At 39.5% G+C, this 14,719-nt stretch overlaps 1 protein-coding gene across 1 annotated transcript in view; it reads left to right on the top strand.

Moving 5' to 3' along the window:
* LOC121276590 (ATP-binding cassette sub-family A member 13-like) overlaps positions 1 to 14,719 on the top strand; it is a 242,695-nt gene that overhangs the window by 75,926 nt on the left and 152,050 nt on the right. Inside the window, exons 15-19 of the mRNA XM_041185175.1 lie at positions 1,301 to 1,415; positions 3,425 to 3,754; positions 4,761 to 4,830; positions 6,737 to 6,871; positions 8,721 to 8,873. Of these exons, the coding sequence (XP_041041109.1) occupies positions 1,301 to 1,415; positions 3,425 to 3,754; positions 4,761 to 4,830; positions 6,737 to 6,871; positions 8,721 to 8,873 (803 nt within the window). The remainder of the gene's footprint in view (positions 1 to 1,300; positions 1,416 to 3,424; positions 3,755 to 4,760; positions 4,831 to 6,736; positions 6,872 to 8,720; positions 8,874 to 14,719) is intronic.

Genomic DNA, 14,719 nt, shown 5'->3' with positions numbered 1-14,719 from the left:
TGTGAGATGTTTTTTAACTTATGAAAAGAGATCTAAAATACAATAAAGAAAAATTAAGAGAAACAAGAAAGGAATATTTGGATTTGATGCTCAGGAGCATGCAAACAGTTATTTAATTTATTAAAAACGGTACCTTTTTAATGTGTAAACAAGAAAATACATTGAGGAAAGAATGCAAAAAACATGCAAGAGAAAAATAAAGCAAGTGCACAAGAGCCTATGGATGATGAACCAATCTGAGATGAATTGTGTCTCCAGCTGCTTTTAGCAACATCTGCTTTGTGGGCTGATATTATGAATGAGGACTGCTAGTGAGGAACCTTAATCCCAAGGTGCTCTCGTGAGGAACCATAGGCATATTCTCTAAAATTGAAAATAATGGGAAGTATGTCTGAGTTTTTCATTTTTGTGCTTTGGTGGGTGTGGATTGCCACTGAGAATTTCATAAAACCAATCTTTGTATATTCTTGCAAAAATGTGGCGCCTAGAAACTGGTCTGATCTGTGTCTGTATGACACATTAGGCTAGTCACTGAGCTTTCAAATCCAATCCAAAATTTTGTAATGAAAGTCTCCCCTGTCTGCTGGATGTAACAATTCAGTATAAAATGGGTTGGGACACTTCAAGCCAGTTCCTAATGGGCATAGACTTGGTGACTGCATTGAAATTATCCAAAAAACTGGTAGTCAGAGAGACCACAGGATGAACAGTTTCAAAATGAAAAACAGTACATTGTTGCTGCAGGGACTGTTCTTCTGAGATTAATTTGGGGCAGAGTACAGAAAGCTTCACTTTGCATCTAAATGAATTGTAACTCACTTGGGAGTGTTTCATACTCACACTCACTACCTGAAATGGGAAGGTCTGTTTCCATAGCTAACATGTCTTACAAAAAATGAATTGTTCCAACATTTAAGCAAGCAGACCGTGCTAATTTATTTGGCTGGAATAGAGGAAGCTTTAACCTAAAATTAACTGCGATAGACGTGACCAGGAGTGTTTGATTTTTCTACCTTATGCATGAAGAGAAAAGTGTTGTCTTTACATTACTTTTTAATTCACAGCAACGAAAAGTAACCACAATTTACCATATGGTTCAAATTTGTAAGATATCCTTGCTGGTTGCCTTTGGTTGCACCCGATTATTATTAGAAATAAAAGTGCTCTTTGATTTTTCTTTCTTCGTGCAATGAAATTTAAATTCTGAAATTCTTGTACCGCATTGGTTTTGGGACTAATTATGGCATTCTGTATAACTCGTTGGATAAGTCAATTCTGCTAACACAACCCTTCTTGACAGGTTTCTCAACAACACTGGCTTCTTTTTTCCATTATTAATGATGCTGGCATGGCTGATTTCTGTGGCTTCCATGGTGCGCAAACTTGTATTTGAGAAAGAACTTCGACTGGAAGAGGTAAGACATCAGGAGCTCTGATTCTAGATGTTGTCTAAAATGCAACAAACTCACCTGTGGTTTCATTGCAACTTGTTGCTGATTGAATTAAAAGAAATCTAAAACATGAATGGAGACAGGTGGAAATTGGTTACTTTTGTATCTGTTATTGGCACAAAATGCACATTGGGAGGAACAATCACTGGGCACAATTTTGACTGCCTGATTCCAACCCTGCCCACTCCCACCAAACTGTAAGTATGCCTAGGGTGCCCTCCTTAAAAGAAGCATTAGGCCTATCATATATGCTAATTAGGGAGTCATATGTCTGTTTCAGGATGCCAAATTAGGCAAAGACTGGTCAGAGCATGTTTTATGATTTTGGAAAGTCCTGAACCAGCAAACCGCATCACAGCAACCAACTGTCGGTGGCTTGCTGGTTTTTACGGATAATAGCTATCCCAAAATTGGAATGAACCTTGGATCCCCATCTTTGAACATGTTGCAGATTTCACGGAAGTTCTCCCCTTTAACAATATATTATCATATTGCAATATATTTCAGATATTTAATGCAGTTTAAGGAGTACATGAAGTGGCCAGATTTACTAAACAATTTATTAAAAAATGTAAGGGCTGCAAGTCCATGGTATTTAATAATCATTTGTATCTTTTTTAAATTAGTACTGGCCAGAAACTGGGGAGGCAGTGGCGTAGTGGTATTTTCACTGGACTAATATTCCAGAGACCCAGGTTAATGCCCTGGGGTCCCGGGTTTGAATTTCACCATGGTGGTTGGTGAAATTTTAATTCAATAAAAATATAGATTTTTGCATGATTGTCTGATGATGACCATGAAACCATTGCCAGATTGTTGTAAAAACCCATCTGGTTCACTAATGTCCTTTGGCGGCAACTAGGGTTGGGCAATAAATGCTGGCCAGTGATGCCCACATCCCATGAATGAATTAAAAAAAAATTCATGGACCCCATTAAGGGTCAGGACTTTGCAGGTGATGATTCTGGTAGCTCTTCTCAGGTTGATTTTGACCCTATAAAACTGGTACCAACACTGAACAGACTGCATAACCCTAGCCATATAAGCACTCAAGCGGCATTGATTGAGCCCTGGGCAGTGATTGTACATGTTTTGTCAAATGGTCCTTTGTACTCGTGGTCTCCTTGGAACAGGCATGGGAAATATATCTCAAACCTGTATATTGTTAACCCAGTATATAGCCAGAATTTTATGCCAAGTAATAGCCACTTACGGGCCTCTTCCTGATGCCACTAGTTATTTTAACAGTCATAGGAGATGCCCATGTCATGTGGTGAGGCTGTCACAGGTAGCCTGAGCTCAGGAACTGGGGCCCTCCTGTTCAGGCATCCTGTAGAAAGGGCCATCCCCTCACCGGCCCCTCAGTCACCGCCCCTCCCACCCTTGCTGGGGCATGCCCAAATAGGCCTGGCTAGCCTGCCACACTTACCTTTGTTTTCTCCAGCTGCCATTGCTGGCTTAGGAGGTACTGGCTGCAATCCTAGCAGTGATCACCACTCCCAGTGGTGATGCTGGGACTGAAGAACTGCCAGCCTTCTGAATGGCTGAAAGTTCTTAGAGGTGGGACATTCTTCATCAGGGAATGGAAGCCACAACCTCAAGCAACAGATTTCCTGATCCACACGAAATAGTGTCATGGCTTCCGGGGCCAACAGGGGCTAGCTCACCCATGACTTTCCAGCCAGTCGGCTGTATTTTCCGCACCCGCCCGTCCGCCGGCTGCTGCCGCAATCTTCTGGTCCTGCCGTAAGTCAATGAACTTCTGGCTGGGGCACCACTTAGGGCCAGAAAATCCCGGACAGTCACTCCCTGCCCATTAAATCCCAGCCTATATTTCTCTTATTCCTTCTTAGCAAATATCAGGTTGAAATTTGGGAAACATTGGTGCTTTTGCCATTGCTGTATTTTCCAGTTTAAAGATAACCAAGCATAAATGTTTAGAGATCTCTAATAGTGCATTTTATATTCTACAGTACACCAAGATGCTAGGAGTGAAGCCTATAGTTCATTTTTTGGTCTGGTTTCTGGACAACTTCATTCTCTTGGTTCTGAGCAGTGCCTTCATCACCATTATCTTAAAAGCCAGCGAAATTCTTCCAGCCAGTAATGGATTCATTGTCTTCCTCTACCTTTTGGATTTTGGAGTATCTGTTATTGCAATGAGCTACCTGCTTACTACCTTTTTCAGCCATGCTAATACAGCAGCTCTCAGTGCCTGCCTACTCTACATCATTACCTTCTTTCCCTATATGGTCCTTGTGGCTATACAGAGCCAGCTCAGCTTCTCCAGCCAGATTCTAATTGTAAGTAGTGTGAGTTTATTCTTGGTACATTTCTGCAGCTTTTATTCATGTGATTGAAATTAATATCCTAATGGAAAATGTCTCTTTGTGCTACGTCTAACAAAATTTGAAATATAAAGAAAAACTTGGAAAAGTATGGGACTCATTCCACTAGAACAATGCAGATCATGAGGCGATGTGACAGAAGTGTTAAAAATCATGAAAGGATGTGAGAGAGTAAATGGAATTAGTTTGTTTCTATTAGTTGAGGGATCTGGAATGAAGGGCTATAGATATAAGAGCAAGAGGGGTTTTTTTTGCAGGATCTTGCTGATGGGCAGGCAGGATGGAGTCTAGGGCATCAAAAGAGCCCTTGCTTCCCCTGATCCCAGAAAGATATGTTTACAATGTACCATTGCGGGACTCCCCTTCTTCCATAGTTTTACTGAGTTGGGTGGCCATGGCAAATATCCCATTCAGATGACATCTAAAAATGTCATTTGGGTCCTAAAGATATCACAGGACCTTGCTGTAGATGTACTTATGAGGCTTGCGATTGAGTCATGCAAGCATCTCAACCTCCTAAAGAAGGGTTTAGTTAAAGTGATGGGTGGGAATGGAGTAGCAAATGAAAAGATTAGTTTTCAGAGGCCAGACAGGGAAAAGACAAAATATTTTCGCACAGCAGGTTTTGAGGCTGTGGACTGTATTACCTTAGTTATTGAATACGAAACCAAGTTAATGTTAAATGGGCTGTCAGTGGAATAGGCAATAAAGGAGTATGGGACAGAGCAGAAAAGTGAAAGCAGCATCAACAGATTAGGCCTAATGGCCTGTCTCCATGTCGTAATTCCTATGTAATTCAGTATTCTGCCCACATTTACATTATGCAATCAGCATATTGATAGCCTGGGTTATAGTATCTTGAAGAAAACATGAATATTCTATCTCCAATGTTTAAGTGAGTTTTGTTATTTTAACACTTTAAACTCTTACTAACAGTTGTTAAAATCTAAATCCTGTCTAGTGCCTCCTGTGTCCGACTGCATTCAGCCAGGGAGCATATATTATCACTCTTTTTGAGGGGTATGGAACAGGTAAGAAACTCTTAAAATGTGAAATTCTGACAATAAAGGCCATGGAAAATATAAAATGATGCATTTGAGTTTTACAATTTTGCCGATATTGTCATTTGAAAATGACTGATGCAAGGAAGTAACTGAACTGCCTGCTAAATATTTAATACAAGTGAAGACCTTAAAGAGTATAAAGGATTTCTGTTTATTAAACAGAAATCATTTTGAGGAGATCTAACTTTCTAGCAACACACATATATACATTGAAGTTGGTCACTCGATCTCACCGGACAAGATTTTTGCGAGTGATATTTGTTGTCACCAGTTGGTTTCTTATCTCCCAATCCTTCCACTTCACTATCTGAAGGTTTTAGGTTATTCCTTTGCCCTCTGCAATTCTCTCAATGTTGTCTTGTTATCCATCCCCTGCTTTAAAAAGCTTCCGACAAAATCCTTCTCCTTGAATGTGGCCGTAATCCCGCAAATTTTCTTCTGTTTGCTGCTCCATGCTAATTTGTCTGCCTGGTTAAGCAAATGTTTTCTTCTGCATGGGGAGTTCTACATAAATGTAAATTATTGCTGACAAAGGCAAAAAGAATGTTGAATGATCAGCACAAATTTATTAATGCAAGACTAGAAGATGGGCTGCTTGCTAACACTCGACACACACCTCATTATACTTTGAGATGCTTAGCATCTGCATTCTGAATATCAAAGGGATATTAAGGAAATATTACAAGCCTGTGCCCCAAGAACAGAACTCTTGACAAATGTGCATGTCAACATTTCAGCCAATTTCACAATCCTCATAATTTTCCATCTTAATGAGTGAAAAATCTTTGTATCTCTGTGAATTTACCATGCCAATTTCTATATTATTAAAGCAAGCCTCAAAAGACATCTCAAAAAATGCATTACAATTGCAGTAATAGAGAAAATTATTTGGGAAACCTCCATGTATTTATGTCTATGAATTAATTGAAAAGGAATCTATATTTTTGGTACATGTAAGCTGGAGAAAAAGTTAAAATATCCTGGCATATTTAAAATATTTCAAAATTAAAAGGTTAATTTTATATTTTATATAAATAACGTGATAAAAATCAATGGTGGTGGTTTATCCATTATGATCAATACTATGTTTATAACTAGTGAGTAGTTGTTAGTAACAATGTAATCAATTAATGAAGCAGTTTCAAATAATAGTTTTCAGCTAGACACTTAGCTTTTCTCTTATGTCTACTATGTGGTCTGAAAATATTTTAAGAAGTTTATTAAAAGGCAATGTTAATTTGTTCAGGCCATGTTAAGATCCAATAGTTCCTTATCTTCCATGTAACATAGGAAAAAGCCATGACTTGGGAGTCATGAATGCTTTCGTTATAAATGGAAGCCCTAGCTGTTCCAATGTACTAATGGTTAATAGCATTTCATAATTCTTGCACTATTATTGTATGTTTAAGGGGAAATGTTGTTGGCTCTTGTGTCCAGCAAATTTTCTCATGATAGTATTACCGTTTATAGTTTAAATAGCACTTGAAAATAAACAAACTTACAATAATTTTAATTCCAATCAACTGTAACAGTTAGATTTGTAAATGTAGTATTGTTGCATCTAGTAATTTGGTAGTCAGAAAATGTTTTTGAATTATGTTGTGTAAATTATCATTTTGTTTGTTGATGTTTTTTCTCAATGAAGAAATAGTAAGGTTCTTGCAGAGTCAGAGCACCAAAGTTGAAATGTAGGTCAGTAAAAGGGATTTGAAACAGGTGAATCTGGATTTATGTTGATTAATTTCAAAATTGATTGAACCTGTACAGTATTATTGAACTCAAAATATTCATGCTTCTCTATAATTATGCCTATTCCAGGTGCTGATGTATTTGCATCTTGCTTTATTTCACTCGGACTGTTTGGTCTTTTTAGGAGTCCAGTGGAGTAACATGTATGAAACCCTTGGGGATGGGGACAATGTGTCTTTTGCTTGGATTTGTTGGATGATGATCATTGATTCGGCAATATACCTCATATTAGGCTGGTATCTACACAATCTCTTCCCTGGTATGAAAATCAATTATTTTGACCACAATAATTGTTCTTCACTGTTCTTATCTATCTTTTTAAATTTGTGATGATTTCCACTGTGCAATGAGGGGAATTTTTTTTATTTTAAATACATACAACACAATTATAGAAAAAGACAAGAGCTCCAGTGTTATCTGTTAAGATGATATCTCACTCTACTTACTGAATGTTCATGCCCGTAAGTTGTTTTCTTTTAATAAACTGCCTTCAATAAGGAATATCTGCAAAACTGTGTGGTGAATTTTATTGAAGGTAATGTAGTATGTACAAATATGTGTCTGTCAATTTTTTTTTCTATGACCAACAGTGCAAGATGCATTACAGTGTCATAGAAATTATGGGGCAGATGGAGACTATAGGGTCTGCCATGTATATGCCTTTGTAAGTTCTGCAACCAGGTCTCTTTACAGTAGTTCTATTCTCTGTTTTTTCTCCATACATATTTATATTATTTTTCAAACATTTATGTGGATCCCATTAAAATGGTATTCTAAGGATAATTTTTTATGGAGTCACACACCCAGTATAGAGCACACATTAATAATTTAGTGCAGAGAACAGTGAATTCTGCAGAATATCCTGTTCATTAAAATTGATGGATAGAAAATCCTACAGAGCTCACTAACTTCCATGCCCACATTCTTGATAGATGCTCCCAACCAGTGAAATTTAAAATTTATAGAAAAAACACTTCCATATTCTGCCTCAGTAACCACTTGTAAAGCATTCCATAATGGAATAATTGCACATTGTGTGTAAAAAATATTTTTTAACTTCCTCCATCATGCTTATAAAAATAATCCCAAATCTATTCTTTCTTGGTACAATTTAGACAACTGACCACCTTCTCTACAGTTTACATAATGTTTTTTATTCATTCATGGGATATGGGCTTTGATGACTGGGCCAGCATTTATTGCCCACTTGGAATCCTCTATTAGGTCCTCTCTATCCTTCTCTGTTACAATCATTTCTTCAAAACTATATAGCCTCTGGATCCTTATGACATTCTAATTAATCAGCTCTTTATCCTTTCCATGGACCTAATATCCTTCCTGTAATGTCATGCCCAGAATTGTATGGATTACTCAAAACTATTGCCCAACTAACTTCTACAGATTTAATCATTTTCTTGTTGTGATATATAACTCTATTCCTCGATTCTTTGAAAAATATGCTCCTTATGATATTCATTGCTTTCCCCAAAAAGTACTCACTATTTTCCCCAAAACGTCCTGTTTCACATTTACCTGCATTGAACTTCATCTGCTACATTTTTTTACTCTCCTGCATTCCTCCTCATAGTTTGACATGATCCTACTTTTAATAAATTGTTTCTATGATTTGAAAATAGAAGAGACCCCAACATATATCCATGTGCACAACACTCCCATATCTCTCTAGTTCAGGAACAGCTATTTGCTTTGATTCCCCTAGTCATCACTCAGTGCAGCCACATTCTCTTTCATATTATTTTGTCTCAGTCTTTATAACATGTTCCTGTGACAAAGACCTTTTTGAAAATCCGTGTATATACTTTGCACCTTTATGCATTCTGTAATATCTTCATAAAATTCAGTTTAATTACTTTAAATTAAGCATTAAAACAAACATTCACATCCATTGTATATAATGTAATGATAAAGAGTCATGTTTGTGTTCCTTCCCCCCCCACCCCCCTTACTGTAAAAGGTGTTTCAAACATTTTTTCATGTGTATGATGCTATTGAAGAGATTATCAGTGAATGCATCTATGGACTTGTATCTGTTCATACACTGTGATCTATGAATTATTGATGCATTACTTTAACATTTCATATTTTAGGTAAATATGGAACTCGGAAGCCTTGGTATTTCCCATTTACAGATTTGTATTGGAAAAATCTGTGTGATTGTGCCAAACGGGTTGACAGAAAGATAGGAGAAGGCTATTGGGCCCAAAATCTGAGCCACTACAACGAGCAAATGAATGTGAAAGGTAAGACTTAATTATTGTTCTTTTTCTGATTATCCATTTAAAGATACAGTAGGCTTGATTTTCCTCTGCTCCTACCTAAACTTGCAACCTACTTCAGCAATCCAATGATCCAAGGACTCTGCATTCCTTCAACACTGTTCTCTTGCTTATTTCCCATTCTTTTTCCCCAGCATCAACAGTTGTGCATTCAGCCATTTAGACTCTAAGCTCTGAAATGCACACTTTAAATTGCTTTGTCACTCCACCTCTCCTGCTTTAAAACCCTCCTGAAAAGCAAAACCTTAAGCTTTTAGTCATCCTTTCTAGTATTTCCTTTTTTGGCTTAGCGTAATTCTTTTGTCTGATTACACTCCTGCGAAATGCCTTTTTCCTATGTTAAAGCTGCTATATAAATGCAAATTTTTATTGTTGTTGCAAGTGTTCCCATTTCTGGCCATTATATAGACATGAAACTGCCAGAACTCCTTTGCAACTGGTCTGCAGCCACAGTGAGTTTGATGCACATTTGTGCTTGTGGTTTCAGTGGAAGCAGTCATTGCTCCTAATAAAGGTGCTTGGCTGCAGGTGAAATGTTAAAGACCTGGAAATTATATCCTTCTGACTTGTCCATCCATTTCTGCCAGTTTCAAGTCAGATTTTAATATAATCCACATAAACTGATTTATTTATGCAGTGAGCAATATGGAGCCAATCAAACAGGGTTTTCTTGAGTTACATAAAGAGCAATTTTATTAACCATTAAAAGCAAGAAAATAAATAAAAATGCGATCACACGCGCACGCACACACACACACACACACACACACACACACATACACACACACACACACCCCCACCCACCCACCCACCAGCAGATATCAGAAATAAGGAAGGTTAGAGTTCAATAAAAATGTTAAAATAATATATGGTTAAGTGTCCTTTGATTGTCCTTGAGGCTTTGATTTTTAAATGTTGCGGCTGATTTGGATTTGTTGGTTTCGTGGATGTGATTAGATGTAGATGTTGTTGCAATTATTACGAGATCTTGGTTTGCGCACACTTTTTCCAAAAGGGCGAGAGGGAGAGGGCACAGCTTCTCAGCCTGTTTTCTCTGCTGAAAACTTTCTTGTGTCACTTGCAGTCTATCTGCAGTAACTGCAGCCTGGCCTGACTCACTTCACCCATTTTGTATTTCCAAGGGGTTTTGGATAGATCTGCCTGTGGCAGCCATTGCTTCAATATCCCACATTTAGCATTTTAATTTTTCTTCCTTAGACAGTGATGAGTTTTGATGGGTCTTTGCATTATTGCAAATGTCCCTCTCTTCGCACTCCCCTGAAGGTGTCTTGTTTGCTTTTTCATCTTGACCTTGAAAGGTAGCCTTACATTTTTAATTAGTTTGTCCTGTCTCATTTCAAATTGCATCATTTCCAGTCAGTTGAAAATTGAAAAGTCATACTTTCAAAAATAAAGACGCATAGCCTCGAGAAACACAATAAGATTCACTCTCATTTCATTACAAGGTATAAAAACCCCAATAAAACATTCACACTCTTACTTGAATTGCAAATGTTCTAGTCCACTATGTCCTTAATACCCAGGTAACCCTTAACTGTGTTAAGCCCTGGACAACATGCTATTACATTGACTTTTTTTCCTTTCAAGTGATTAGTTGCAAACAAAACCTGCCTTCCTTTGAAGAGATCAGGCTGACATTAAGGGGAGAATTTTCTCCCCATCAGTGGGATTGTGCAGGGGCGGGTGCAGATGGGTGCGGAGCTGATCGGCGCCAATTAAGGCCAGGCCAGCATTCCCGGTGCGGATGGGGGGTTTGCCTGAGTCAGGAGTACTCAATTGCACAGAAATCTCCAAGGCACAGAGGTGCCTCAGGGAGAATAGTTTTAAGTTTAAACAGTTTAATAAAGTTTGAAAAATTTTTTATGACATGTCCTCTCATGTGAAACTGTCACATGAGCTGGGACATGTACATTAATACTAGTAAAAATGTTTCTGCAAATTTTAAATCATTCATGAAATCTCATCTCGCCCTTGGACGAGGTTCTATGAAAAATGCGAAGGCCGTCTGGGCTCTTCGCCTGCCCGCCAACCTTAAGGTTAGATAGGCAGCTCAGCTGATTGCCTTAATTGCTTTTTAACAGGCCTTTGACAGTTTGGCGGGCTGCACACCCGCTGAACTGCAAATCTAAATGACGCGCAGTGACTTCAGGAAGCATGCCCGAAGTCACCCTGTGTCATTTTGCGCCTTGGCGAGTGGGCCCCGCCTCTGCTCGCCGAGCCGAAGATTCTGCCCCAGGGTTCAGAAGATGTTTTATTTTTTTGATGGTAGGCACAACAGATCATTTTGTCAGTAACTCTGTGCCTGTTCCTTGCTGTAACTCTGGACTAATTATTGTCTAAGGGGTTTGGTTGGTTTACCTGGCTATTAGCTCCCAGATTGTTGGTAACAGCCAATCTGATTTTGGTTACCTGTGGGGGTATTCTGTGCTTCTCACTGGCTCTGCTTTCATGCTGTTTAGCATGGAAGCTTTTAACATGCAAATTTTCTGGATTGCTAGTCTGGTTTGTTCAGATCTGTTTTAACCCCTCGTTGTCTACCTCTATAATCTGTGAATTTATTCGCTCCAACCTAGGCATTCTTACAAATCTGATTTCTAAGAGGTTAGTGGGCTGTAATTGGATTTCTTCCTCTTGCAGAAATTCTGGTTTTGTGTCTGGCAGTTCACGTTCATTGAATTTTAAAACTTGGTTTCGTCTTGCTTATCAGTGATTAACCCTTCATGGTTTTCTCTGCTATTCATCTTGTAATCTCCACAAGTATTGCCTGCTTTGGGGTAGGTTCTCATTTGTGTTGGGAATGGGCATTCCCCTAACCTGTTCCAAGACCCCGGAACACTAGTGCCCCCAGGTGGATGTTCGGTTCCTACAGTTCTTCCCTGCGGCTCCTCAGCTGAATAGGGCATCACCCTCACTCTTTCTTGGTCTATTTGTGAAATTCCCTGGCCCCCATTTAAATCTGCTATGAAGGCATCAGCTAAAAAGATCTCCTTCTCCCTCCCTTCAACCTTTTTAAACTTTACAGGGCCTCCTATTGGTTTGGATTTGGCCATTTAACTTCCTCAGTTTTTTATTTTTTTACTGCTGCTGGCCTGGCTTCAGCTTTTTACATTTAAATGGCTGTTTCTTAATTACCACAACTCCCACGGATTCTATCCTGACCCTTTTTATTTCTGTTGGCCTGGCTTCAGCATTTTTAGGTCCCAGTATCTCTTCCCTGGCTACTCCAAATCTCACGGGTTCTATTGCCCCATGTAGGATGTCTGAACCTTTCTGGTCCCCTGTACTCTTACAGATTCCTGCTTGTTTTGTGTTGAAAGACTGCAGTGCTTCTTCAGTCCTTTCTCATTGTAGATCATTATTGAACTGACCTCAAGATGGCAGCCTCCAGAGAGACTGTCTCATAGCATAGTTACATAGTTACAGCAAGCCAGGTAGGACTTGTAAAACTGATTGCATTTCAAACCCAAACACCCCCTTTTCATACTGAACAATGAAAGAAACATCCCACTTTTCCTAGTGAACAAAAGACAAATTTGCATGCACAATCATATGTAACTGGGAGTTACCCAAGTTCCCCACTATACACCCACTGTCCTCATGCATTAACAACTGTTTGTTCTACCAGTCCATCTCTGCACCTGATTGCATACATGGTCTTTAAATCGTGCAGGTCTCTTAATGGTATGTGTGTTGCATTGTCATTGGCTGTTCATCTGAATGATGATCCCTCTCCGGGGTGGGGTGTGTCATTCCCATGGCACTTGTTGCCTTGGTAACTGTTGTTGTTCTATTGCAGTTGTCATGTTCAACAGGTGGATCTCTGGGATTGATGGTAGTTCGTAACTCAGTACTGTTGATGAGGTCCCTTCTTCCTGACTGGTCGATTGTTGTGAAGGAACAGCTTCGTGCTGTGAATTGAACAGCTTTGATAGTTGTGCGTATATGCCTGCGGTTCTGCCTGAATATTTGGTTGTTCATTTCTACCTGTACATCCTACAATGAGAAAGCACTGAGGAAGCACTGCAGTCTTTAAACATGAAAATGCGATAGGAAGTGGAGATAAAACAGAGTTTTAAAAGCACTGGAAATGTTGCAGAGATTACATAGTTCAGACAGGCACACAGAAATGTTCAACTCTACTAAAAGCTGCCTAAAAAAAAGGACCTGGAAAAGCACATACCAAAGATTGAAAGTAAAATACTGCGTGAGTAACATGGGACAGAATTTGGCCCTTGATGGGCGGGCAGGCCCTACCGGTTTGGCGGCAGGCGGGCAGCCCATCCCTGCTCCCAAAACGGGCCCCGCTGCCAATTGGAATGGGCAGACCAATTAAGGCCCGCCCAGCGGGCCACCCAATGGGAAATGCTATGTGCTTCCTGTGCAGGAGGGGGGTTCCTGTGCGGGGGGGTGGGGGGATTCCCCAACTGTCAAACTGCGCTCTTCCGCGCATTTGTGCAAAAGAGCACACAGCTCCTTGAGACTAAGTGCTGTCTCAGGGAGATCACTGAAAGTGTTATAAACTTAAAAAATAGAAAAATAAAAAAATTATTAACATGTCCCCCTCATGTGACAATGTCACACAAGATGGGACATGTTAATAAATATCACATGAAGTTTATTAAAATTTTTTAAAACAGACATGAAACCTCATCCCGCCAGTGGATGAGATTTCATGTATTATCAGAAGCCCGCTGGGGCTCCTGGCCTGCCCGCCCAACCTTAAGGTTGGACTGGCAGGGCCTTTAATTGGCTTAATTATCCTGTCAATGGCCTCAATTGGCCATTGACAGGTCAGTGGGCGGACAGTTGATTTCGCTGTCGACCTGCCTTCCTGAATATTTAAATAGGGCGGGATGATGTCGGGGTTTCCTCTCAATGTCATCCCGCGTCATTTTCTCATCGGCGAGTGGGCCTCGCCACCAATTCGGCGACAGAAAAATTCTGGACATGGCTGCTGTAAATTTCCCCCTCCCAGCTCTTGCCAATATGAAAGGTGATATGAACAGCATTGGTAGTTTTTCTACTCACAATGGCAAAACTACGAGCTAGCAACAGATTTAATTAACAAGCCAAAACTGAAAATAGTAGCGACACTTCTAAAATTGCAGGGGAGGAACTGCTGCAAATTGTATACCACTCTAAATCTAACCGATGAACAAAGAAAAAAGACGGCAGAGATTTTAAAAGCCTTGAACAAACACTTTGAATCTGAGTGAATGTTACATATAAATGCTATGCATTCAACACTAGAGCTCAAGGTAAACAGGAATCCATTAAACAGTATTAAGCTACAGTAACACAGCTTGCAGAATCCTATGAAGTTGGACAACTAAAAGATGACCTGATTAAGGATAGATTAGTTTTATTCATACCCCTTGGTGAGAGAAAGTCTACTGAAAGTTGAGAAACTGACACTTAAGAAAATGATAGACGTGTGGAGAAGTGCGGAAGTTGTAAAACGTATGGCAGAGCACCAGGAGATAAGTTATGCTGAAAGACATTCTACGTTGAAAGAGCAGAGCAATCACAGACAAAGGGCAGGATGCAAATATTGCAGGAGACATCACACAAAGGAAAATAAGGCTTGTCTAGAATGGGGTAAACAGTGTTTTAGCTGCGAGAAGCAGAATCATTTCACAAACAAGTGTTTGGCAAGAAAGAAGCAAAACAAGCCTGTACAGATGGCCGACGGAGAGACATCAGCAAAATAGTCTGTTAAAGCACTATATGCCATACAACAGGTTGGTTCTGTCAAGTCTATAGCTGATAAATGGTTTGTGACTGTTAGA

Source organism: Carcharodon carcharias, chromosome 3 (genome assembly GCF_017639515.1).
Source record: "Carcharodon carcharias isolate sCarCar2 chromosome 3, sCarCar2.pri, whole genome shotgun sequence".
In the NCBI taxonomy this organism is placed as follows: domain Eukaryota; kingdom Metazoa; phylum Chordata; class Chondrichthyes; order Lamniformes; family Lamnidae; genus Carcharodon; species Carcharodon carcharias.
The sequence above is the reverse complement of the archived record's forward strand: the minus strand, read 5'-3'. Positions and strand labels throughout refer to the sequence as shown.